Source organism: Patiria miniata, unplaced genomic scaffold (assembly GCF_015706575.1).
Source record: "Patiria miniata isolate m_02_andy unplaced genomic scaffold, ASM1570657v1 HiC_scaffold_24, whole genome shotgun sequence".
In the NCBI taxonomy this organism is placed as follows: Eukaryota; Metazoa; Echinodermata; class Asteroidea; order Valvatida; family Asterinidae; genus Patiria; species Patiria miniata.
In genome coordinates this window covers 1,970,035-1,996,041 of record NW_024037063.1, presented here as the reverse complement: position 1 = coordinate 1,996,041, position 26,007 = coordinate 1,970,035, and the positions used below count along the sequence as shown (strand labels likewise).

General features: G+C 41.9%; 2 protein-coding genes across 2 annotated transcripts; both read left to right on the top strand.

Moving 5' to 3' along the window:
• Nucleotides 1-2,092: 2,092 nt before the first annotated feature.
• Nucleotides 2,093-18,454, top strand: LOC119732389 (heparan-alpha-glucosaminide N-acetyltransferase-like). Its single transcript, XM_038205866.1, has 17 exons — nucleotides 2,093-2,225; nucleotides 4,039-4,265; nucleotides 6,037-6,170; nucleotides 7,473-7,600; nucleotides 8,110-8,179; nucleotides 8,664-8,721; nucleotides 9,935-10,038; nucleotides 10,573-10,649; nucleotides 10,910-10,940; nucleotides 11,769-11,905; nucleotides 12,595-12,719; nucleotides 13,527-13,648; nucleotides 14,175-14,397; nucleotides 14,893-14,967; nucleotides 15,353-15,423; nucleotides 15,875-15,987; nucleotides 16,856-18,454. Exons 1-17 carry the CDS (start codon nucleotides 2,162-2,164, stop codon nucleotides 17,032-17,034), a joined length of 1,938 nt encoding a protein of 645 aa, XP_038061794.1. The 5' UTR covers nucleotides 2,093-2,161; the 3' UTR covers nucleotides 17,035-18,454.
• Nucleotides 18,455-18,888: 434 nt separating this feature from the next.
• LOC119732390 (histone acetyltransferase KAT8-like) lies at nucleotides 18,889-25,794 on the top strand. The gene is made up of 10 exons (XM_038205868.1): nucleotides 18,889-19,105; nucleotides 19,782-19,859; nucleotides 20,134-20,300; nucleotides 21,043-21,096; nucleotides 21,277-21,441; nucleotides 22,175-22,264; nucleotides 23,304-23,444; nucleotides 24,054-24,147; nucleotides 24,498-24,648; nucleotides 25,110-25,794. Exons 1-10 carry the CDS (start codon nucleotides 18,904-18,906, stop codon nucleotides 25,333-25,335), a joined length of 1,368 nt encoding a protein of 455 aa, XP_038061796.1. The 5' UTR covers nucleotides 18,889-18,903; the 3' UTR covers nucleotides 25,336-25,794.
• Nucleotides 25,795-26,007: the final 213 nt, after the last annotated feature.

Below are 26,007 nucleotides of genomic sequence, written 5' to 3'. Positions count from 1 at the left end.
AGACCTTAATCCAACTCGCAATTATTTACTCTTTCGATGAAACCTCTCGCCCGCTTCTTTGCAGAGCTGGCAAAGTAGTTTTTAGTTTTAACAATTTGTGTTATCTTGCACACAACACAAATACAGCTTTAAATGGAATATACAACATTTTCTTTTGCTGTAATGTTCAGAAATGGATGGATTTGGGGGTTAGTATATTTAATGGCAAATATTGCCACACTGACTTGTTTGAAGATTTGTGTTCGTAGATGCTGGAAAAACCAAGAAAAACAAACATGCTCCCTGTAGTCTGGTTCCCGGATCCCACGTAAGATGAAACGGAGCAATTATTAATAGGTCTACGAATTGTAAGGTCAAGGAAACAGTCTAGCTGGCTTGTACCCGTTCAAAGGTGTGCAATCGATTGCAAACAGATGTGGACTAACTAAATATGGTAAATTGGGGGCAGTTTTTGAAGAAGAAAAAAGCCAGCGTTGGAAATTGGTACAAAAATACCACTTTTCTTGAAAATGACAGCACACTAGGTGCCATGATTTCACAGGATGCTTTAGACTGTCATTCACTAACTAACAGTCCAGTAAGGTATTTCATGATAATTTGGTAGTTTTGTTTTTTGATGTTTGCAAATGTTGTTTGAACGATTTTTGTCCGTGAAAGTATAAGTTTGTTCCGTTGCGAGTTAAAATGCAGACACAATGGTTTCTCGCTGTGACATCAATTTTAGGGGAGAACAAACGCACAGAAATCGCACTGTGAATATGACTTGTGTGTATACAATTAGAATTTGGTTAAAATTGTGCGCACTGCACGTTTCAGTAAAATACGTAGAATGCAGTGCAATGTACCGAGGGCACCCTTTTGTGAGTTTTGTCTTATGCGAGAATCTCATTTTGAATTATTCAATCGTTTTTTTCTTAAACCAAAGTCTCTTTTACTCTTCGTTTTGAATAATCTTCACTAGCTCATAGAAACCATCATGGCTTTTCGAAATGCATTTTATATATTACATCAACCGATGCATGACAAGAAGTCAAATAACATGAATGATACAATTATTGCTTTTAAAATACTTAGACCAATCATTAAAAGCATCAAAGGATTTAAACACTGTATAATATTTTCGTACTATTCATAACATGAATTTGCGTCGGAATGATGAAATTAACATTAGGTCTTGCCCTTCACCGACGTATAAGCAGTGTGTTACCTACAGAGTGAAAGTTGGAAAAAAATCACTGCGTCACGACTTCTTGCTTTCTAGTGCATTTCCCCCCCAACTTCCACTTGGGAGGTAACACGTACACTGAGTATCGTGTCTATACGTCGGTGAAGGGCAAACAAATAAATATTGATTTATTACGGTATAGGAATCGATATAAGAATTTTGTTCACTTTTAACCAATCATACAAAACCTGACATTACAACTGCATGTATAAAAAGTATGTTTAAAGACTGTCTGCAAAGTGCACAAAAAAATATACGGTTCATCACCATTCTAGTTTTCTCGGAGTTTCTCTTTTGTTTTTCTTCATAGGTTTTGTAATTATATTTGCAAGTTCGCTTTGTATTCGGCTGTTTTGTTGAACCTTCTTTTTAATTGTTCCTACCGGGTTGGATCGGGGAGGGGGGGGGAGGGGGCGAAGGGGCCATGCCCCCCCCCCTGCCAAAAAAACACACACACAAAAACTAACCCACTTTTTTTTTAAGTGACCTCGCAATAAAGGCAGACAATGAGTACACCGCCATCTATCTTTTCCTCAAAAAACACTGAAGTGGTCAGAATTAAATTGCCTCAGTTAAATCGCACCACACAGAGCATCTAGAATCCCAAAAAATTCGGGGCCCTTAAGTGGGCCCCGAACCCCACGCCGTATTTTTTTGGGACCCACTTTTTGGGGACCAACATTCCCCCCCCCCCCAAATGTGTTCTGGATCCGCCCTTGTTCCTGCTTGCCATGCATATCATCAACGCGCGAAACTGACTCACACCAACAAACATGGGACAGTGAAGCCAGTTTAGCCTTCCCGTGACTAGGAGTGGCACCTATTCGTATCATTCCATATGCAATTGAATTCCCGCGTGTTTGTACGCGTGACTAGAAAGGAGCCAGCCTAAACTACCGTTAATGCATGTAAGGACCGCGGCTGTCATCAGTCGATATGTCGGCGAGTTGGATAATGTTGTTGTCCAAATTCTTATTTTTTGCGGTGGCTTTCTGTACAGGTAAGATAAGAACAAATCGACATGTTGTCCTTTGATTTGAGAATTGTTGTGACCTTGGTCTCGACCTTTACACTATTACAGATCCTTATGAAGAGTTGACCTCTTGTCACTCATCAGGCCGACTTGTGTTGTGTTCCTTCCTCCATTGTGATATGATCTAGCTAAAATAAATTGGAAAGGGGCGGGGTCTGGGAGCCGGGGTGGGGTGGTGGGGGGGAGGGCGGGTTGGAGATAACACTGCTAGCGTGCGCTAGCAACCACGCATCTGCAACTTACATATCCCGTAGCGGAGATTGTTGCAGTATCCAGCAGATGCGGAATGTATATCATGATTGATGATGTGATTCAACGCGCCTTGCACGTTTACGGTACATCGCGTGGTGATCGCCAACATTTTCATGTTGTGTTTTGTCGTCGTCATTGTCATTTTACCCCCAAATTTCCCTCAAAAATTCTAAACCATGCCCTTTTTTCTATGTCACACCTGTATGTTCTTAATGTCGCTAACTAGTTTGTAATGATGGTACTTGGTAGCTCAAATAATTTAAAAGTGGATTTTGTTCCCATATATAGGAACCGGGCCCGTAGTTACACAATCGCCCATAGTGTTACTGTATGTGGTTTTAAATTAAGTAATATCTGGATAGAACTTTTTTTTACCATATTGAAAAAAAATGTTGAAAAAATTTACTTTTGACCAAGAAACATTTCTCATTTCGTGGTAGAGAGTAAATATTTCAAGGCAGATTTGATTGTACTAAATGTAGTCTTTGTACACAACCACCCAGAGTTGTAACGAGTCACTGATTTTTGTGACTCGAGTCGAATCGAGTCATTTTAAAGAAGTGACTCGAGTCGAGTCGAGTCATTAGGTCAACAAGGTCGAGTCGAGTCGAGTCACAGAGTGTGGTCGAGTCGAGTCGAGTCGAGTCAAGTATTTAGCTCGAGTCAATTCGAGTCACAAATATTTGAACACTTAATTACAATAAAAAGCAACAAACACAAGAGAGAAAGAATACAAGGCACCAGTCTATTACGGAAATCCAAAGACATAAAGTACGCTGTATGGTACCCAACCAACAGATAAGAACATGTGAAAATTCGGTCTTATAACTGGTTTGGCTTTGGGTCTAGATTTTGTTGTTCGCTGATCGCTGACAACGTTAAAACCTAATTGCATTATTCAAAACTGTTTCTGATTATTTAAAGGTGGGCCCGTCCGTATCCATTTTTGTGTGTGAAATCGGGACATGAATTTAGCCAGCGTTCCACCAAGAACTTCAAAATCGCCCGAACCCAATGATGAAACCACGGATTGAGAAATGCGTTTTAAGTCTGGTTCCGGGTTTAGCATTACATGCTATAGAACCACAAGGTGGGAGTCCGCGACACGGTGTATGTTTGTTGTTTCATTATGGAGGAAGGAAACAGACTGCTGCTGTATATAAACGTACATTATTCGCGAACATTAACGTGACGTGAACAAAAACTGGCAACGCGAACGGCGCAGCGTAAGTCAATTGCAAATATTTTTCGCAAGTAAGTTTTGCTTTTATTTTGGGACTCGAGTCTTATTAGCCTTCCTCGAGCCGAATCGAGTCATTCTGATGAGGGACTCGAGTCGAGTCGAGTCATTTGCTCGCAGTGACTCGAGTCGAGTCGAGTCATTTACCCGTCGGGACTCGAGTCGAGTCGCCAAAAAATGTGACTCGAGTCGGACTCGAGTCGAGTCATTGACTCGAGTCATTACAACTCTGCAACCACCCAAGGATACGTCCTAAATCATGAACATTTTTCCCCCTTTTTTCGCCAGTGCATGCAGTGGACGCACCTACGGGCAATGTAGATGTCGAGTCGCCCCATGTTTCCACCGGCTTCTCCCAGAGTACCAGACATCTGCCTAAAGATTCAAGTCTGACGTCGAGTAGGCACGACGCGTTTGGTTATCACAGCATCAAATATGACACCGCCTTTCTGTATGTTGTCAATAATGTACCGGACAACATTGCCGTATGGGGACAGTCCAAGGAGTGCTATAAGGTACATACATGAAACATCCTAGCCCCACTAGTGTGGCCGCGGTATGCTGCGCTGAACCTCTGGCCACACACCGTGGTCCGCGCACTACTGAGGACGTCATAAAAATTGCAGGGAATTTCTTACATATGGTTGTATTCTACGATGTCCCATCTATCACTTCTGGGATGCTTAGGTGTAATGATGTCTAATTTTCTGAGATATTCTTGAATCTTTCTGGAGCCCATATGCACTCGTGAAACGTCTGGTGATGGCAGCCATTTTGGATGTGACAAGAGATGACCTCAAGCTGTGACGTCGCATTTATGCAAATGGCTTGTCGAGCGAGGGCGCGAGTTGCAAATGCGACAGCTGTTGCCTGTGCCGTAGATCCTGAATAGAGATCAGTGCACGTGGCCCCCAGACAATAAATGCATGGTACATGCATGGTACGCAGCATACCGCGGCCACACTAGTGGGGCTACAAACATCCTAGAACCTCAAATGTTATGTTCAAAACTGATGTTCAAAACTGAAAAACGAAGTGTTTGTATATTATAACCGTGAACCGGTCCCGCATTTTTTCCATTCTTAAGCCGGCACATCGGACAGCGCCCTCGTATGGCGGCCTATACCATATAAGATATTAAATTATTATTCAAACCCAAGTGACCGTGTGGCCTAATTGATAGCACGTTAGACTCAGACTCAAGCTGACGCAGTTCGATCCGCACGTCGTGGCACTCATTTTGAATTTTTTGTCCCCAATAAAGCTAGAATTGTCTTCTTCTGTTCTATTGTTTTCATTAAATCGATTTTTTTTTCTGATTCGTGGCTTTGGAGGAATTTTTTTTGGAAGTAATTTTTTTTTGAGATCTATAAAGTCTAAAATTGCATTAAGACTGATTTCCACGAAGTCACAAAAACAATGTAACTACATGAAACCAGACGAGCGTTAGTCATGGTAAAAAAGTCTAAGTCCCAAAAAACAGTCACTGGCATGTTCAGTGCCATGCCAGCACAATACTGAAAACAATCGGGGACCGGTTCACGGTCAAATATACGCTGCCTTTGAAAAAAACCCAGATTTAAGGCCAAAAAAAAAATAAGTCGGTCTCTGGTCAGCGCGCGCGTCGATTTTAATCATGCGGGTCAATCTTTTTTTTTTCCAAAACGTTCCGTGATTGCTCCAACAGCGCCCTCTATTTCCGCACCTCCTCAAGTTTTTTTTACTTAAGAGCACCAAGAAATGGGAAATTGCACCAAGCAGATGATCGAAAGCACCAAGGCAAATTATGGAGGATACCAATGTACATGAGGACACCAAAAAAGCAAAATAGTACCCCACCTTGCCTGTACAATCCAAGCTTGAAGAAAAAAAGAAAAAAAGCCGCGTGACCGCGTCAATTCCGGAACTTTGGTCTGACAAGAGACCGAATATTTTTTTTTTTTGGCCTAACAGAATTCCTCCTTTTTTTTTTTAGCAAAGTTTATCTTTTTGGAATATCCTGATAGTATGTGCACAAAACAAGATACAGAACAGCGAACATTAAATGATTTTCATGAATATTTGTAATTTCAACCATATGTATGGCTTTGGGCAGTTTGTCTTTTGAGATTCTGTAGCAAAATTGTTTGACACTGACAGCAAAGCTTTGTTCGGTTGTTTTCAGTGAACATTCGGTACACAGCAGGGATAATTTTGAGGCAATGAGATTGGCTTGTACCGTTTTGTCGACTGGAAAGCAGCTGGCAGGGATCCAGTAATTGTAACGTTATTTCTTTGTAATTTCAGTGTAAACTTATAAAGTTGGCCGAAGTCAGCGGGAATACAACCAAGCTGCTTTATCTCGACACCTGGTGGGAGCTGACCCTGGCTTTGACCCACTCCAATCTCCCCGTATACAATTCATCCAGTATTTGCTGCAAGTAAGTCTGACAACAACTTTCTCCTCATCTTTGTAATGACTTGAGTCAGTGGCACGACTCAAGTCTGACTCAAGTCCGACTGAAGTCACTAACTTTTAGTGACCCGAACCGACATGAATCATCACAGGCTAATGACTCGACTCGACCTGAGTCACTGTCGGCAAACGAATTGACTCCGGCAGGAATGTGATGCATCCCGCCCCGAGTCACTGCCCGAGATTCACTCGACTCGAGTCACTGCCTGAGAAGACTCGACTTGAGTCACTGCCTGAGTGCATCCCGCCCCGAGTCACTGCCTGAGATTCACTCGACTCGAGTCACTGCCTGAGAAGACTCGACTTGAGTCACTGCCTGAGAATGACTCTACTTGAGTCACTGCCTGAGAATGACTCTACTTGAGTCACTGCCTGAGAATGACTCTACTTGAGTCACTGCCTGACTCGAGCTGTGAAACTCAGTGACTCTTTTCGACACTGATGATCTCAAAAACATTTTCAAAACTTTCATCGAGCAGACATAAATTTTCAATGTTTGGTTTTACATTTCACAAACCAAACTTTATGAGTACCGAATACTCAGTGATGTTCAAGCGCTTGCAAGATAGAGTTCACAGGTTCACTCGGGTGGGACTCGAACCTTCAACCTTCTGCTTACTAGTACAGAGGTTGATTCCACTGGATGACTGAGGTTACTGGGGTTAGCCAGCCGTTTCGACAGCACTGTGTACACATTGTTCCATTAAAGGGTGGAAAAGTGTGGAAAAAAAGCCTGTTCTTTATTTTTCTGATACCAAAGATGGTATCTCCTGGGGAGAACCCTGCGATAGGCATGCATTGGTATGTGAAATGGGCGGGACTTATTTTTAAAGCCCTCCCACTGTGCACATGAGCGGGACTTATCTATGAAGCCCCTCCCACTGTGCACATGGGCGGGACTTATCTATGAAGCCCCTCCCACTGTGCACATGTGCAAAACTAATCTATGAAGCCTCTCCCACTGTGCACATGTGCGGAATTTATCTATGAAGCCCCTCCCACTGCGCACATGGGCAGGACTTATCTATGAAGCCCCTCCCACTGTGCACATGTGCAAAACTAATCTATGAAACCCCTCCCACTGTGCAAATGGGCGGAACTTATCTATGAAGCCCCTCCCACTGCGCACATGGGCAGGACTTATCTATGAAGAGCCTCCCACTGTGCACATGTGCGGGACTATTCTCATAATAGACCAGAATGTTGTTTTTGTTTTTAGAGTACTGTTTAGGATTTCAGTGCGATGATTCTTGTTTTCAATTGTTAGACTGTTGACAAAACACTTTGGGGAGAACAGCAACTACTCACTCTTCGTCAACGAGAACAAGAGCGCGACAGACAACTCAGATGTGTGTGTCTACTCCAAGAACAGGGAACCAGACAATGCCAACATACGTAAGTTGTGCTACTGTGGCACCCGACTAACATGAAACCAGCTTGGAAAGATCTGTTTAGTCACATGAAAAAAGTTACAACAAAATATAGGGTTGATGCATGTACCTGTTTTCTTTTTTCCCCTTCATTAGTACACAAATGACTTGAAGAGAAAATTTCATTTTTTAGAAATTTTATCAGTCAAAAACACCTTTCTCACATAAACTATGTTTTTATTATAATAGAATTGATATCAAAAATGTTTTTGCATTTTTTACATGTTTTCCCAACAGTATGTGATATTTGAAAAAACTTGATTGTCTGTACGTTCCAACTCCCTCTGAACTAAAAATTAACACAGGCAGTAGCTCAGCAAAGAAAAACTGGTTCGTTCTCTCCCCTGCTGTTCCCATTTCTTACCTACCCTCCAGCTAGCTGTAAAGTTGATCACAATATTTGTTTGAAAGAAATACGCCTCTAGAAAGCCATCAAAAGTCACGTTATCTCAACTAAACTTTTGTCTTCTGCAGCCATTTATGTTGCCATTGGAGTGTACGCACTGATTGCTGTAGTGTACGGCATATTAAACTTTGCTTACACGTAAGTAAAAGTCGAGATTTGGAGATTGTTTTTCTCGAGACTTGAATGTTGGTATTCTAACTTAGCATTCCCACGTCAAGATTTAATTATAATGATAATAATATGGGCTTTAATGCGCTTTATACCAAGGGTTTCAAAGCGCTTCACAATTATTACCCCTGTTCATCAGGCCATGAGAGCAGGTTTTTTTGCAGCAGCTCGAGGTCAGCGCATTATGGTCTCTACGTTCACAGGTACCCATTTATACTCCTGGGTGGAGAGAGGCAATTGCAGTAAAGTGTCTTGCCCAAGAACACAAAACACCATGTTCCCCGTCAGGGTTCGAACCCTTGTACCACGGCACGTGGGTCGAACACCGTAACAGTTCCACACGTTTTGCATTTATTTATTTATGCGTTGTATAGTTTAAGTGTTGAACCGTGTTCTGGTGATTAGTTATACGAATTCATTCGATTGTTTTCTATTATTGTTTGTTTCTTTTCAGGAATGGCGTATTCAATAGTGTGTTCAACTGGTGCGTCACCGAGAGAGTGGTCAACAGTGTGAGTCATCAGTTCATTTATTCAGAGTTGTCCTAAAACAAATTTCTTCTAATGCTGTTATTTGTTCGAGAATGCAATGATCTAAAAACCCAACATTCATGCTCAGTAAATATGCGAAGTAGTAGCTCAAGTGGACAAAGCATTTTGCAATTATGGTCGTTACTATTCCAGAGCAATTTGAGCGTTATGTAAATGTCCGTGACAGAGCTTTAAGAGATCAGCACCCGATTTCACGAAGCGCTGCGACGCGTCGCAACTCGAGTTACGACGTGTAACACGTCGCAACTCGCGACGCGTCGTATCTTCCATTTCACGAAAGTTGCGATGTGTTGAACGCGTCGTAAGTTCCTTGACAACGGCTTAAAACACGTCGCAAGTTAAGACGTGTCTAGTGGTCGTCGCAAAATAAGAAGAGTCATTTCTAAGCCAGTTTTATGCCATAAACATTACATTAACAAGATTATTATACCGAGGCAATGTGTGTAAAGTTGTAAATAGAAAATTCATTGAATAATTATGAATTAAACCGGAATATTAGAATTGAAATTTCAAAGTAGCTATACAGTCCAATGAGAATTTGTTTTCCTTCAAAATTGCATCGCACGGCCGCCATTTTGTTTAACGTTTTAACAAATTTCGAGCTGAGATCCGACGACTCTTTGTTGAATATCAGACGACTATTTACTGTACGCTGACTATATACATAAAACAGTCACCGAGTTGTGCTATAAAAACACCTACGACGCGTCGCACTTACGACGTGTTTTGTGAAATGGATCGCAGGACGCGTCGCAGCTGCGACGCATCGTAGAGATACGACGCGTCGCATCGCTGCGATGCATCGTAAGTTACGAAGAGTTTGATGAAATCGGGTGCTGTGAATACACCTGAAAATGTATACATCCATCATTTCGTATAAATGATCAAGGAGATTACAGACTAGGAGTTTTGGATCATTTCTCTGAATCATTCAGTAGATACTATGGTTAATTGGCTCTGTCACGGACATCAAACTTCCTTTCGTAATGCTGGATTTGCACTCCATGCCTTCTGAAACATGTTTTCTTATTCACAATCAATAGAAAACCCACTTCAAAAATTTCAGTCTTTACGTTACAACCGAAGGTTAGGAAGTCTACCATACAGCCAGTTTGAGACGGCATGATAACTTCTCACTACCCTTCCATTCTAATCTCCCCCTGGCCTCCCCTAGGATCTAGGCTCACCACCCTCACGGCAGCCAGTCACAAACAACGCCAGCTTCAGCAAGGACCCGACCAAACCGCGCAGACTCAAATCCCTGGATACATTCAGAGGGTGAGTCCCTTACTCTGACTCCAAAATGTTTGCTGTTTCAAAATGAGAAGTGCGTCTCTCGGGCACACAATTTTTCCTCGGATCGGCTGATTTCACTGGTTTTTAGCTGGGTGTAGCAGCTCAATAAAACATCATGTCTCTCCGTTAGTCCGTTTGTTAGTAGCAAATGTTGACATTGTCTATTGCTCCCACATACTTTGACCGATTTCAACCCAACTTTGTGAAAAGTATCAGTAGCCCAGCCCCAACATGCCACATGACCAAACTGGGGTCAAAGGTCATCATGGGTCAAGTTCATGATTTGGGGATTTTTCCTCAAGATAATTTGTAATGTTGAAAGACCCCAAGATTTATTCTAAAAACTTTTCGGGACCCTAAGCATGCGAACACACATCGGGCTTTTTGTGTTCACATGTCGGACATTATTCACGGCTGTGATTGGTCAAAACATCTTGGGGCGGGGCTAAATGAATCAGTCTATTTGAGAAGCTGATGGATCTTTACAAAAGTCTACTTTTTTTTTTTTTCACTCAGGATCTCCATTGTCGTCATGATCTTTGTCAATCACGGCGGAGGTGGCTATTGGTTCTTCAAACACGCACGCTGGAACGGTAAGATTTTTGTTCAAAAAAACAAATTCAAGAAAATATAGATTTGCACTCCTAGCAAGGGTTTGAGTGAACCACCTTACCACAGGGTGTAAGCACCATGGTTTAAGATGAACTCAAATAATTTTCAATTGTTACATTTGCTTACTTTCTCTGCTGACGGTTATTGATTATTATGATTTGGTGGCATGATAGCCAGGTTTAGTGTTCACTTTAGCTCAGAAGGGTCACAATTTTCATGACTTCATTTGGACATCTTTCAGGTTTGACGGTTGCAGATCTGGTCTTCCCTTGGTGAGTAGTTCATTTCTTTATGAACTCACAACCTAGCTCCATAAATCTTTCCGGAAATACTGGACTTCCTCCGTTTTTAGAGCCACACGGCGACGCTTGTTAAATTTCCGGAAAAGTTGTGTTTTCTGAATTCGAAATCTAGGCTTGTTTTTGCTCAATATTCGCTATGGAAGCTACGTACCCGATTAACTCTTTCAGTGCCCGCGAAATTTGAAAAGTTTAACCCTAAAGCGCCCAACTTCGAGCATTTTTGTTAATTGTTCAAAATTCTGTAAAAAAAAAAGTAAATAAGTTTTACTCACTAAATTTGTTGTTGTTACTCTCTGGTATATCCTTGATATATTTGAAAGTCAAAAGTAGTCACAAACATAGTGATACACCCTGAAACACCGGCCTGAACACAGGGAGATTCCGCACTTTTTGCAGAAAATACGAGATTTAGTGCTGCGCCCTCTCTCAAGAACTCGAATGAAAAAATAAATACAGGTCGTACATGCATGAAAATGGTACCATTAGAAAGAGCAAGAGCGCCCCCTTTTGATAACATATTTACTCTACCTCGTACATGTACGAGGTTTGGCAATTTTAAGTACGAACATTTACGAACATTACCTAGTACATGTACGAGGTTGGCGCTATTGGACTAACAAATATACCTCGTACATGTATGAGTTTGGCACTGAAAGAGTTAATAAAAATCTGGCCACGATTCACGAAACATCCTGCAGTCTCTACAGACAACGTCTGTCCAATTTTCCTGAAAGTTACAGGATAAGTAACTGCAAATTTCACAGATTATTCACTTGTATAATTGGTTTCTTTTCCCAGGTTTGTGTTCATCATGGGCACTTCCATGTCGCTGTCCTTCAGTAGTATGGTCCGGCACAACGTGTCACGGTGGGCTATAGTCAAGAAGATCATCAGACGGACCATCATTCTGTTCGGCTTGGGTATCATGCTCGATGGTGAGTCAGCTAGGGGCAAGTTTCGCGCAAGAACTATTGTTGACCATTGGTTAACCATAATTTGACTAAGGTTAGCCCGAACTCTGTCTCGATCTAGTCTACAATGGTCGACTATTTGGAACCAGCCTACTGGGGCTGGTTGCACCGCTGGTTACCAATAGCCGCGCGCATTCATAACGTACAGCAGGCAGCCAGGACCCAAAAGTTTGGGACGACATTGTGACCAGCGTTTGACTAGAGACGTTCGCACGTTGCTATCAGTGCGCAGACGTTAAGTTACGTCACAAATCAACCACTAGTCGACTAATGGTACTTGCCCGAACTTGCTCTAAGCTGTTGATTGGTCAATTTGGATGCCAAGTTTTTGTAATACTTCAACGGGTTACTGAAGAACCGATGTAGAATGGTCAGAATCTCGAGGTCAAGACGTAGTCTTGTTTTGCATAATGATTTGCTGAATCTGCTCATGGGTCCCCCGGCCCAGAAAAAAACTTTCAACTTCCAAGTCTGGAGAAGTCGTGGAAATTTGTTTTAAAAAAAACGACAAAAGTTTGGAAAAGTCATGGAATTTTGTAAGGACTAAGTTGTTTTTTAATTTCAAACTTTGTATATTCATAACTTTGCATCGGAAATCTGATTTGTCTTGCTCATTGCTGGCTGGTTCTTATTTGTTGTCGTCCGGATCTTAGGAAAAACGGACCTGAGCACATTCCGGGTTCCTGGGGTCTTACAGAGGTTCGCTATCTCCTACCTGGTTGTGGCAAGCCTTCATCTGACCTCGGCCAAGCCCAAGATCGAGGATTACCGCATATCGGTCAGTAAAAGCTCCCTTTTGTCCCCCAATTGCTGCACCACGAACTGATTTATCGTAATTATATGGGTCGTTCTATAAATTGGGATTCAACTTTTTACCTGTCCCTGTTGCATCTGACATCTAGGATTTTATAATTCTGATGCACTCCTTAATGCAGTCGTCCTCCAAGAGTGATTATGAATAGCAGACTACCTACCCAACAAATAAATAATCATTTGCGGTCATTCTTAAAGGGAACATTTGCAAACATCAACAAACAAAACTACCAAATTATTATGAAGTACCTTACCGGACTGGTAGTAAATAACAGTCTAAAGCATCCTGTAAAAGCATGGCACCTGGTGTGCTGACATTTTCGAGAAAAGTGGTATTTTTGTATCAATTCCCAATGCTGGTCGGCCGACCAGCGTACCCTGAATGTACAATCAAGCATTAGGTGCTTCTAAGGTTTGGAAACATTCATTAATTATTTGTGCTACGTGTGTTTAACTCAAAGAAAGATTGCGTGAATGTATGGCTTTGTCTTATTATTCAGGTTTCATGTCAACTTTTTGGAAATTTGTAAATGATTTAGAAAATTTGTTATTTAACGTGTAAACATCACATTAAATATGAATTGTTCTTTATGCCTTGTTGACTGACCTCTTTTAAGGTTTTCAGATTTCCTTAAAAAAAATAACCTGTTAATCTTGTTATTTCCTACTTTATGTTGCCAAGTTCGTGGTTGCTTATTACATTTTCCTAGATGGATTTTCTCGGCAAAAATACGTAATTTATTTATCTATCTTTGTTGTACTACTGTTGTAGAACAAATACCACCTCATGTTTCGGGACCTGGTGGACTATTGGCATGAGTGGCTCGTCGTCATAGGGCTGATGGTCGTGTATGTATGCCTCGTCTTCTTCTTGCCAGTACCGGGATGTCCAACGTAAGCATTGAGACAAACTGTAAACTGTTTTTGGTGTGGTGCAAACGTATGTTATGAGCTCCGTGCGCTAACAAAAGAGGGCGCCCTTTTACCTAACAACGACGTCCCATGGACGGGACATTTAGCTGGTTGACGCGCATCGTTCCTTGTGTGTGACGTACGTACACCAGGGATTTGTACTATGTACACACAGTGGTACGGCCGCGCGAATCGTGGCAAAATTGCATTCAGGCAAGATGGCGTGGGTCGGTCCCCCCAACTGTACTTCCTTTGCCAGTGAGGGGGCACTTGTGAACGGAGCTGATAGCGACGTTCTGCTGTACCCAGTAAGCCGAGAATTCCTAGTTGTGTATGCGTATAAGCCAGTATTCCTTACAAATACGCTGAAGTTGGTGCAGAATTTTCCGCTAAAGTTAGAAGGGATTCTTCGTGTATGGTGAGCAGAGCTACGATTATTGGGCTCGGGTCACGCGATGAAAATGAAATTTCAAATGAAATTTAAATTTTTTTTTATTCTTGTCATCAGTGGCTACTTGGGTCCCGGAGGCCCGCTCGTGATGCACCAACCCGGAAACGTGGAGAACTGCACCGGGGGTGCCACGGGCTACATAGACAGGTGGATCCTGGGGGAGAAACACCTGTACTCTCACCCGACCTGCATGAAGGTGTATCACACCACGCTGAACTATGACCCCGAGGGCATTCTGGGCTCCATACCGTCCATCTTCATCACGTTTCTTGGACTTCAGGTGTGTTTGCAATGTGCTCATAAAAGTAAAACCATTCTACTGTTGAAATTGAATTATTGTCCATTATCGTCTCTGAGTGGTCCCCGTTTGCTATTTCCCAGGTTTGCAGCATTTCCATTGGCTACATTGCAATTTACGGGTTAATGGCTTCTGACTAGCGGCCCTTGAACAAAGACATTGACAAGATGGAGAACCGCCAACATAGAGCTCAGTCGGTAGAGCACCGAAACGGCAATCCCAATGTCGCAGGTTCAAGCCCCGCTCCAGTCAAGTTCTTTTTTTCAACTACATGTATTACAATTATGATATTACCACTAGCCAGTTTCCCTGTGTGGTTTATTTGAAAACTTGAAATTAATTTACGTCGCATGAAATAGCTGAAAAGACTACTTCGAAGGTGGTACTCATTTGTCTTAAATCATAAAGATATTTTTGTGTTTATTTTGTTAGCTGATGAGTTATATATTTTACATTTTTAATTTTTTGTTCTCCCAGGCTGGGAAGATCTTGCTCCTTCATCAGTATCACGGCAGCAGGATCAAACGACTTCTCATCTGGACTCTAATCACGGTAAGTTGAGCTGACATCTCTCGAGTCAAGATTTCAAAGTCGCTGTGGACAAAATACAAAACAGGGTGATAAGTAGCAGCATGTATGCTGATATTAGATTCCATTACGTTGATAAGAAATATTTAGAAACCTTTTTGGAATCAGAAATATTGCAGCGACGTAGCTTTTGATGTCATCGCGACATTTTCATCCAGTATAGTGAATTAAACCTCTCCGGTCATGTGACCACCTTTTGGGCGATCTCAAGCCAGCAGGTCATCGTAGATGGTGGGCAGGTCTTGTCCGGTGTCTCTTTTAAGGATTAAGGAATGGCTTTTGTGTTTGTGTTTAATGATAAGTGTTTGTTAGGGGTTAATATTGTCTCTCTCTCTATCTTGTCCCCTAGGGTGGTCCCGCACTCCTCCTGTGTGAGGTTTCCCAAGAAGAAGGTTGGATCCCAATCAGCAAAAATCTGTGGTGAGTCTAAACTAGTCCATTGCTCAAATAAATGCAGTGTCATACTGGTTTTTTTTTTTTAACCATATTCTTGAAGGGATCATCATGCTAAAGTGTATGAAAAATGAGTCCTCAAAAGCGCCCTAAACACTGTAGCTGGCAAGCCTGAAGCAACCTGTAGAGAGGAGACAGTGAGAAGAATGTACAGTTTTAGAGGTGGGAGGAAAACCCCAGAAGAATATTCTGGGGAAAACCCACAGAATCAGGCAGGGACTGAAAACCCAATCCACATGTTGGCCCAGGCGGGATTCGAACATGTGTCACAGCGGTGGAAGTCGAGGAAAGTACCACTACGCCAACCTGACTCCCAAACATGTCCGGGACAAATGCAAGCTTCTTCTGGACAAAGTGATTGAATATTCCCATAACGTGGAATCATACAGCTGACCTGATTTGTTCTCTCTGTTGGCAGGTCGCTGTCTTTCGTCCTAGCAATGGCCGGCACGTCCTTCCTACTGTTAACATTCTGCTATATCATGGTTGATATGAAACAGTGGTGGTCTGGTGTCCCGTTCTTCTTTGCTGGTAAGTGATGCTTTAGACAGATCGGAAAATGTTGGGTTCTAGACGCTCTGTGGTGCGATCTGAGGCAATTGCTGACCACTTTAACCAACTTTGCGTGGGCACTTGTGGTCTAGCGGTGGAGCACAGGATTCGTGATCAAGAGGTTGTGGGTTCTAGCCCCACCGTGGCCATGCGTGTTGTGCCCTTGAGTAAGGCGCTTTACCTCAATTACTCCTCTCAACCCAGGTGTTAAATGGGTACCGGCATTATTCAATGCTGGGAAGGTAACAGACTCGCTGTGGAGGAGGTGTGGCGATCCCCCCACAGCAGCATATGAGTCTGGCCCAATCGCAAATGAATGAGAGATGGGCACTCCGTTCCTGTGAACACAGGTTCGTCGTCCCCCCCTTTTACCTTTAACCAATTTTGTTGACCAACAAATCATCATTTAAACATCGTTTTTGAGTGTTTATCATTGAATCCGCTATTCTGAGCTATAGAATCAAATGTAGGCTACAATTTTTATTCAGGGACGAAAAACGTGGGGGGGGGGGGGGGGCGGGGACAAATGATATGATGCCCCCACTTTATAAAGTGGGGAGGGGGGGGGGGGGATGTCCCCCGTCCCCACTTATAAAGATCGACGGCCATGACCACCATCATTAGGGCTGGATAGCTCAGTTGGTAGAGCACTGGAACGGCAATACGGAGGTCGCAGGTTCAAACCCCGCTCCAGTCAATTTCTTTGTTCAACTAAAAAATGATTACAATGCACCCAGTCAATAACCCTTTGTGGTTTATTTTGAAAATTCATAAATTATAGAAGATAGAATCAAAGTTTCGAACACTGAGAGGTTTAAAAGAATATTTTTGCCTTTTCTTTTGACAGGAATGAACCCCATCACCCTGTACTGTGGCCACGAGGTTCTGATGGATTATTTCCCCTTCAGCTGGGATCCTGTGTACGGCACGCACGCCGAGTTACTGGCTATGAGTCTACTGTGCGCTTCCATATGGTCGGCTCTTGCCTACTACATGTACCGAATCAATTTCTTCGTCAAAATATGAGGACCTTTTCGTAAAAAGAAAACAGGAAATGAACAATCGGGGACTTAGAAAATTTACTTACTGAATATTGCTCCATTGATTTTTTTTTGAACAGATATGGCAGATATAACACTCTTTGCAAAACCATCAAAACTAAAAACCTCACCGTCTACTTTGCAAACTTCAACACTTTTTTTTTTTATATATTGGTGTGATCTCGATTTTTTGCAGATTATCTTTTAAACGCTCATAGAGAAGAAAATGGAAAACACATGTTCATGCACATGTACATTTGCCAAAACCACAACTCGAATGCATCTCCGGCATGTATCGCAGTTTCAACATGTTTCCCGATGTCAAACTTTGTTAATAAGAAAAAAAATATTTTCATCCTTGATAATGTGGTAAAATGTATTTATGTTGGCGTAATAATGATTATGTAATTTGTATTTGAGCCACTTTTATATACAAGTAGAAAAATATGTTTTAATTGAAGCGATGTCTTGGTTTTGTTTTAAGATTTTTTTGAGAATAGTATTATTTAATATGCAAGAAGAATAATGAAAAAATAGAGTGTATATTTTCAGGTCACTTCGCATACTTCTACAAAAATATGTGCAGCTGGCAACAAAAAGTATACTTCTAGTTTACATAGTTTGCAAATTCTTTTCAGGGCCTTTAAGTTTTGTGGTGATAAGAACTTACCGCACGGGTTCATGTAAACAACTTTTGTTTTGGTCACAAAATAAAGTATAGATTAACGGAGAAGCAGCTTATTAAGCTATGATAACCTTGCCTGAAATTATTTCAAATATTTTTTTTCTTAAAAACAGTTATTAATGTATAATTGTAGAGTAAATAAAGACCTAAAAGTATAAAGTAAATAATGTTCACTTACGGCAGAGTTAGCTTTGCCTAAATGTACAAATTATTGCTTAGGCCAAAAAAAAAAAATGTGGTCTCTGGTCATACGCGTCATACGCCCGTGCACACATGTCGGACTTTTGTGCACGCATGTCAGACATAAATCACGACTGTGATTGGTCAGAATACCATGGGGCGGTGCTTACTGGATCGGTCCATTGGCAGTTGTGATCGGCCTATCCCAGTGCACACCTTGGCTTATTAAAACATATAAGGTTTCGGCAAGAAACATCCTACAATTACTCTTGCAAAACTACTCTTGCGAATTGGGCGTTTGGCTGTTCATCAGAAGTTGACTGGAAATTTTGCCTTATCGAAATTTTCAGCGAAAATAATCCCGGTGCGAAGTGGTTAAAAAAATCCAATTATATCTGTCCATTAATTATGAACTGTACTCAACAACAACACTGGTTATTTATAAATGCTAAATTCTCTCTTAATTTTTGAAAAAAATTGTTTTTGTGATACGGAATGTTTAACCAAACTGCCTATAAACTTGGATACAGTGGAAAATCAAGTCTGTCTGAGTGTCCTTTTTGTCTTCTTGCAACTTTTGTTGGCAGGTTTAAACTTTTATTACAAGTGAAATGTTCTTTATTTGAAGTTTGGGGGAAGTTGTTTGTGAATGTAGAACTGGAAGTACATGTATATGATGAATGCATTAACTAGTGTCGAACTTTCAAGGATGAAATAATACCTAAAAACGGTTGTAAAGTAAACCACTCCACATACGGTTAGGAAAATTACTGCTAGTTGATGGCAAAGCACTCAGATTCTTTGAGAGAAAAACAAGGGCAACTGTTTTTTGTGGCCACAAGTTTTTTTTAAAATAATTTTGTGCGAAAAAAAAATGCCCAGACCCCCCCCCCAACTGTAACTCCGCCCACCTACTACAACCAATGGAATCGATAAGTGAGTGTCCGATGCGGTTCGGGTTTTAAAGAGTCGACTCTGCAACACAACAACATGGCCGAAACCCAAACTCAACACGCGAACGCGGCTACGAAAAACACGACAGAAACTCAACCAGTAAACAGAATACACATGGCAGAAGGCAAAGAAAACGTCAACCATAATGGCGGCAGTAAAATCGTTGAAATGGACGAGCAGTCGTCGGATCTAAAGATCGGCGAAACGTGTCTTGTTCGGAGGACAAATGATACGTGGCGTAAGTTGGCATTGCATGAATGGCATTGGCCGTTGTTGTTTTTGTCTGTTTTGCCTTGTCCAGTTTCCGGACACGCATATTGAAGTACAAAGGCCTACACTACAGTATTGGTTATGGGAGGTTTGAATTGGAAGATGTACATGTACACATATATTGTCTTTGTCGTCACTTAAAGGAGAAGTTAAGATTTTTTGTAAGCTTCCTTATCATAAATTTCCACTTTCACTGTCGTTCATATGCATCATTAATTGCATGTTTATTGAACTAGGCCTAGTTAGACTAGTTTGATTGAACAAACCTATTCATAAACAGACAACCATTACATGCATGACATGAGAATCAACATGCTCGATGCCGATGGTGAAGTTGAACGGGCGGGTACCAAGTTGTGCATGTTTGTTTTGTTGTTTTTCCTCAAATTTCTTCGGAATGCCAGATCTTCGGCTTGTCTGTCATGTCTGTAGATTCACAGAAAGCTTCATAAGTAAGTACTTAACGTGCTGGAGAAATTGTATGACGCGTAAGTAAATCAAGTGTTTTTACGTGACTGTGGAGTTTGGCATTGGTAACAATGAATTCACTTTCCAATGTTATCCTTGAAATTTCTAACTTTCAAATTTTGCCTTAATTTCAAATATTTACCCTTTTTGACAAATTGATATTCTTTTTTCAACAGATAATGCAGAGATTGTGCAGACTCGTAGTAACGAGATGGAGGGGGGTCGCCGAGAGTTTTACGTCCACTACAAAGGCTGTAAGTGAAATCCATTACATAAACTTAAATAGATATTTCATAAACGTTTATTCATGCTGTCACATAGCCCACTCACAAGGGATTTAACAGGTATTAAAGAGGAAGGTAGAGTCTTTTAAATACAAAGAAATTAGCAACTGGGTTCTTGTGAAGCGGTATATTTTGGTGTGTTTAAGAAATCTTGCAAAAATGTCCGAGGTATTGAGCATCTCCTTATTATACTGAACACAATTGCAAACAAGGCTCTGTTGGGTAAATTCTGCTTTGTCTGTAGTGAATCGCCGCATGGATGAATGGATCGGCACGGAGAAACTCAACATTGTACAGGAGCCGTCGGAGACCAAGGCTGGGGAATCGGCCGTCATCTTTGATGACCAGCCCGACAGGAAGATCACTCGTAACCAGAAGAGAAAGCATGATGAGATCAATCACGTCCAAAAGGTAGTCCTGCTGACTGATCAACCGAATTGCTAACTCACTGACTGACTGACTCCCCGAGTCACTGATTATAAATAAAGTCATCAACTGAGACTTTTGGATTAAGCTTGACATGGCATGCTAGTCTTGTTGAAAGGAATATGTACTGGTTGCTCTTCCAGAACTCTAAGGTTTTAACAAACCTTGCAGATGGACCAAGTGAAGTTGCTGTAGCAGAAAATTCTCGACTTTTTTTGACCTCCAAAACTCTCCTGTCACAAAACTTCGGCCTCAGTATTTCACAAGTATTAGGCCCTATCTTGCTGTGGATTGGTACCTCTAGGGTGGGCTGAAATCCCTAAAATGCCAAACAAAAATGTGAAATTTACCGGAATTTCCTTCACCGGGATCAAAGGAGTCTCGCACTCGGCTGTCTGTCATCATTGGCCGTCGACTGAGGGCACTTCAATTCTCTTGACCGGCTACAGCGTGGCTTTCTTTTCATATCGTGAGTCACACTTCGGGACAGGAGGGTTTGGAGGTCCGAAAAAAATTGAGAATTTCCTGCTATGTGTGTAAAACCTTACAGTTCTGGAAGTATACTGGTTGTACCCTATAGCATTTTCCCCTTGTTCTACGTTTGCTAGCTTGAGAACTTTTTGTTACAAGGCAAATATGAATGGCCCTTTTCAGAATCCAAGCTCAAATTATCTTTTTACAATATTCTATCCTGATCGTATTTTGATTTGGTTTGTTATCTTTGCAGAGTTACGCTGAGATGGATCCTACCACTGCAGCATTGGAGAGAGAACATGAAGCAGTGAGTATTCAAATAAAACCCCCCTTTCCCTCTCCCCCCCCCCCCCCCCCCCCCCCCCCACCATCCCCACTCTTTTGATGTACTCAGTCACATGATTGCTGATCTTTTATTGTTTCTCAGTTTGGATCGCATGTGTAAATAAGATTTCGAAATTCATTTCCTTTTTTTTTTTTGCTTCAGATCACCAAAGTGAAGTATGTGGATCGGGTGCAGATTGGCCGATACGAGATTGATTCCTGGTACTTCTCTCCGTTCCCCGAGGACTACGGCAAACAGCCCCGGCTGTGGATCTGTGAATACTGCCTCAAGTACATGAAATTTGAGAAGACATTTAGAAGACACTTGGTAAATATTCCGATTGCTGTGGAAATTAAGTCTTAACAATACTTCTCCTAACCCTCCCCTCGTTTTAAATGATGCATGTGTTTTGTGGTAAAAACAGCCACGGTTTAACCCTAACCCCTAGGCCTTATTGCTAGGAACCATCCTCAATCCTCCAAAATCCTCCAAAGTTTTACAACAGCGCCTAAATTCTTCAAAATTTTCAGACAGTCCTGCCTCAAAATGCATTCATCCTCAATCCTCCAAAATCTTCCTCATCCAAAAATGTTGCACTTATGTTCAAATGAAGGGTACCCAGCCCCTCAATCCTTCAAAATCATCAGACAGTCCTGCCTCAAAATACCATTCAGCCTCAATCCTCCAAAATCCTTTTCTAAAAAAATACCATTCAGCCTCAATCCTCCAAAATCCCCCAAAACCACAAGGAGGATTTTGGAGGATCGAGGAGGGTTAGGGTTAAAGATGACTCGATCGTTCCAACTTTGCACTGTTAGACTTGTAGAGTAATTCACCGATAGCCATTTTCTGGGGTAGCACCAGGCTCGTGTGAGTTGCGCTCTGGTAATTCGCGCGCACTCCGTGCTCCTTCGACCAATGGGCTACCAAGATGCGTGCGCGCCCCGTCTTTAAGAACGCATGCGGCATAAGCGTGAGAGTGACACCGCCACAAAAAAAGGCTTCTAGTTTCGTTCGATGAATTCCACTTTATATGTTGCTTGTTTGTGTTGACATCCAGGGTGAATGCATAAGGAGACAACCACCGGGGCGGGAAATCTACAGAAAGGGAACCATCTCAGTCTATGAGGTAGACGGCAGAGATCATAAGGTGTGTGTGTGTCAAATTTACCGTTTTTAACCCTCCATACTTTCTGTGCCAAGTTGTTCTTGCAGTCAAAACCAATCAAGTGACTGTTTACAACCTGTAAGAATTCCCAGCCCACATAAAGCAGGATTGACTGCCTTGGACTGCTTAAGTAACTTGATACAGCTATGCTTTGACTCCGTGTGAGTGATAACACAGCTGTGACCACAACTTGCCTGTGTTGTCTGTTGACCCAGTTTGACTGGGCAAAGTATCTGCTTGAGTATGATCTGACTGCTGGTGACTAGCCGTTGTTAAAAGTAAATCAGGGGAAGTGAATTGTGATTGTCCGTGACTGCTTAAATAGCAGGAGGGTTAATAAATAAGTGGTTGCAGCAAGCACGACACCTCCCCCCCCCCTACAAGACTTAAATAAAATGTAGAATTTTTCCTCAACAAACAATTGTCCAACACGCTTGAAAACCACGTGTCACACTGAAAATGGCAGTGCCATGCTTAAGGCCCCCCAAAAAAGTAACCGGTTTCTGGTATGGAGCTTGCCCAAAAAGTGGTGCGGCGACGTGGCTTTTTTTTTTTTTTTACCTGATTTTTTTGCTTCAAATGTCGTCTGATGACTGCAAATGGTGTCTGACTAAACTTAGTGCAAATATATGGGAGTCCAGAGAGGCCACATAAAGCTTATTCCCGACCATAACCCCATCTAAAAACAGGTTAAAATTGTGCAGCAGCAGGATTCCAGTCAAACCAGTGAGTTTGGCGGTTTTGAGACATCATCTTTCATTGAACAAAAAACCTTTTCATTTTGCTGACACGCATGGCTACGGCGACGCGCGCGCATACCAGAAACCGGAGACTTTTTTTTTTTGGCCTAAGATAAGTACAACGTCGTAAGTGTTGTGGTCAAGTCCATCACAAGTCCACAGAAGTCCCCGTTAAAGTCACAGAATTGTCATGGGCTTAACGTGGACTCCTGCTCATAGTCCGCACACTTGTTATGATGTTGAGGAATTTCACCCGTCAAAAATGTGTTTAATCTTCACAGATCTACTGCCAGAATATGTGTCTGCTCGCCAAGCTCTTCCTGGACCACAAGACGTTGTACTTTGACGTAGAGCCATTTCTCTTCTATGTCCTGACCGAGGTGGATCGACAGGGTGCTCATCTGGTGGGCTATTTCTCAAAAGTGAGTCTAGTCGGAAATCTTACATTGATTTCTTCTATCCCAGATGGCGTGAGAAGATGGTTAACTCAAAACTAATGATCCCTGGTGGGTAAAAAAAATGGGGGGGGGGGGGAATGGGAAATTTACCCTGATCTTTTATATTGGGTTTTACCTTTCCTCGATAAGATTTTTTTTTGCAAAGGGCAAAATCCTGAATAAAATTTACATCTCCCCGACGTAAATTCCATCTTATACTACCCTGATCTTATTTTTTGAAAAGTAACTTTTCAATTTTTTTTGGGAGTAAGGAAGTTGCTGTGGTACTTCTCTCACCTTCTAAACCGTTGACCCTGGTTCCAATCCTACCTAAGTCACAATGAGTAAATATTGGGTTTTCAAACTTTCCTCAATTTCATAGGTTTCCCCCTTGAAATATCGTTCAGGGTTTTCATTTCGTCCGGCCTCTTAAAACGGTCATTTCTTCCTCATCATCTACCATTATGTTCTCCCAGGCTTTCTAGCTACAGAGCCCATGCACTTTTTGAGGAATCCTTGTTTGCATCATCAGGAAAACAAACAAATAAAAATAAGAAAATTTTTAAGACGATTTGGAAATTTGTTTTGTCATAGGAGAAGGAATCTCCAGACGGTAACAACGTGGCATGCATCCTGACCCTTCCGCCATTCCAGAGAAAAGGTTACGGCAAGTTCCTGATCGCATTCAGTGAGTATTCAAAGATCAGCCCACAAGTTTTCTCTGGAAAAATTCAGTTTAGAACTATGGGTAACCAAATTTTAGCAGACAGTGGTTGAACTAGTCTTGTTAAGCATTTTAGACCAACCTACCGAGGATGAATGCTTCGCTGGTGACCAATCAACCGTCCTGCCTGTCCTTCAAAAAGTGTGCATTGACCAATTAGATAATGGCTTTTGGTTAGGTGACGATGGTAGCTCAGTCAAGATCAAGATTGGACATTTGAATATCATTAATAATAGGCCAGAAATCAAGAATTGGCCTTTTCCATCAATGATTATTGGTGCCCATTTTACACAATGACTTATTTTGTTCTTCAGGCTACGAGTTGTCCAAGTATGAAGGCACCGTAGGATCGCCAGAGAAGCCCCTCTCGGACCTGGGCAAGCTGAGCTATCGCAGCTACTGGTCCTGGGTCCTGCTGGAGATACTGCGGGACTTCAAAGGAACTCTCTCCATTCGAGATCTCAGGTGAGGGCTCAATTTCTTTTAGTTTTTTTAAACACTTCTGTACAGAAAATATTCCATGTAATCCCAGAAGCAAAGTTGAGACACCTACTGCAGTTCACCAACTGTAATTTACCCTCTGTAAAGTATATTTTTACCAGCTAACAAATAAACGTGAAAAAAATTAATTTTTGAATTAAAGCTTTCTTGTGCTCTGGTATTGGTGCTTTTACCTTTTCTACCAAAATTCGCTTTTGCAACTTTCAATGCACACTTTTTCAATTTTTTTTTTTTATGTATGTATTTTTGAAAAGTCCTGAAATTTTGTTTTGTAGACTTTCCTTTCGCAGCTGCCAACCTTGTATGTGTTCAATTTGACCCTGCAAATTCATCAGACGGATTGGTCATACTTTAAAAAAATGTCAGTAAAATGTGTATTTATTTGACTGATCTTTGTCCATCGTTATTTTATTGTTGTACCACAGCAACATGACGAGCATTGCACAGAACGACATCATCACGACGCTGCAATCCCTCAACATGGTCAAGTACTGGAAGGGCCAGCACGTCATCTGCGTCACGCCCAAACTCGTGGAGGAGCACCTGAAGAGCGCGCAGTACAAGCGCCCTCGCCTGACCATCGACACCTCAAGCTTGAGGTGGGCCCCGCCGCGGAAAGCCAACAACAAAATCGTCAAGACCAAGAAGTGACGCGGTGACGGGAAAAAAGGCGAGCGTGTAAATAATCTCCAAGCTTGTATTAAAAGCTAGTGTAGCATGTTGCGCGGCTCAAAATAAGTGTCCAAGCTTGTTTGCATAAGAGGATTATTCCACTTTACAAAAAAAATAACATTGACAATGTTTCTTGGCGGCGCAAAAGATGAGCGTGAACATCCAGGAATTTTCGACATTGGCTTGTCTAGCTCCCAGACTTATGTTCTTGACACTCAATGGTTCTTGAGTCTGGAGTGCTGAATGGTAAGACGAAGCAACCAGTGGAAACTGGTGTGCAAATTCATAGCTGTTTTCATCAGCTGATGTAATCACACCCACCTATAAGATGTGCCATCATGCTAACTTTCGGCTAGTTTCGCATCAACCCTAACTCCCTAGGCATTTTCGCTAAGATGTAACCTCCATCCTGCAAAATCCTCCAACTGCCTCCATGTAGAAAAAATAGCATACAGCCTCAATCCTCCAAAATCTGCCGTTATTTCTTGAATGTGGTCCTTGAAGGAGTGAGCACTACCTCCATCCTGCAAAATCCTCCAGCAATCACTCTCAATATGTTGAGGCAGAGCAAGTGCGGAGGATTTCAAGTATAATTTAGGCCTAAATGTATGCACGGCTGAGCATAAACAACACAAGGTCTGGCCTAAGACC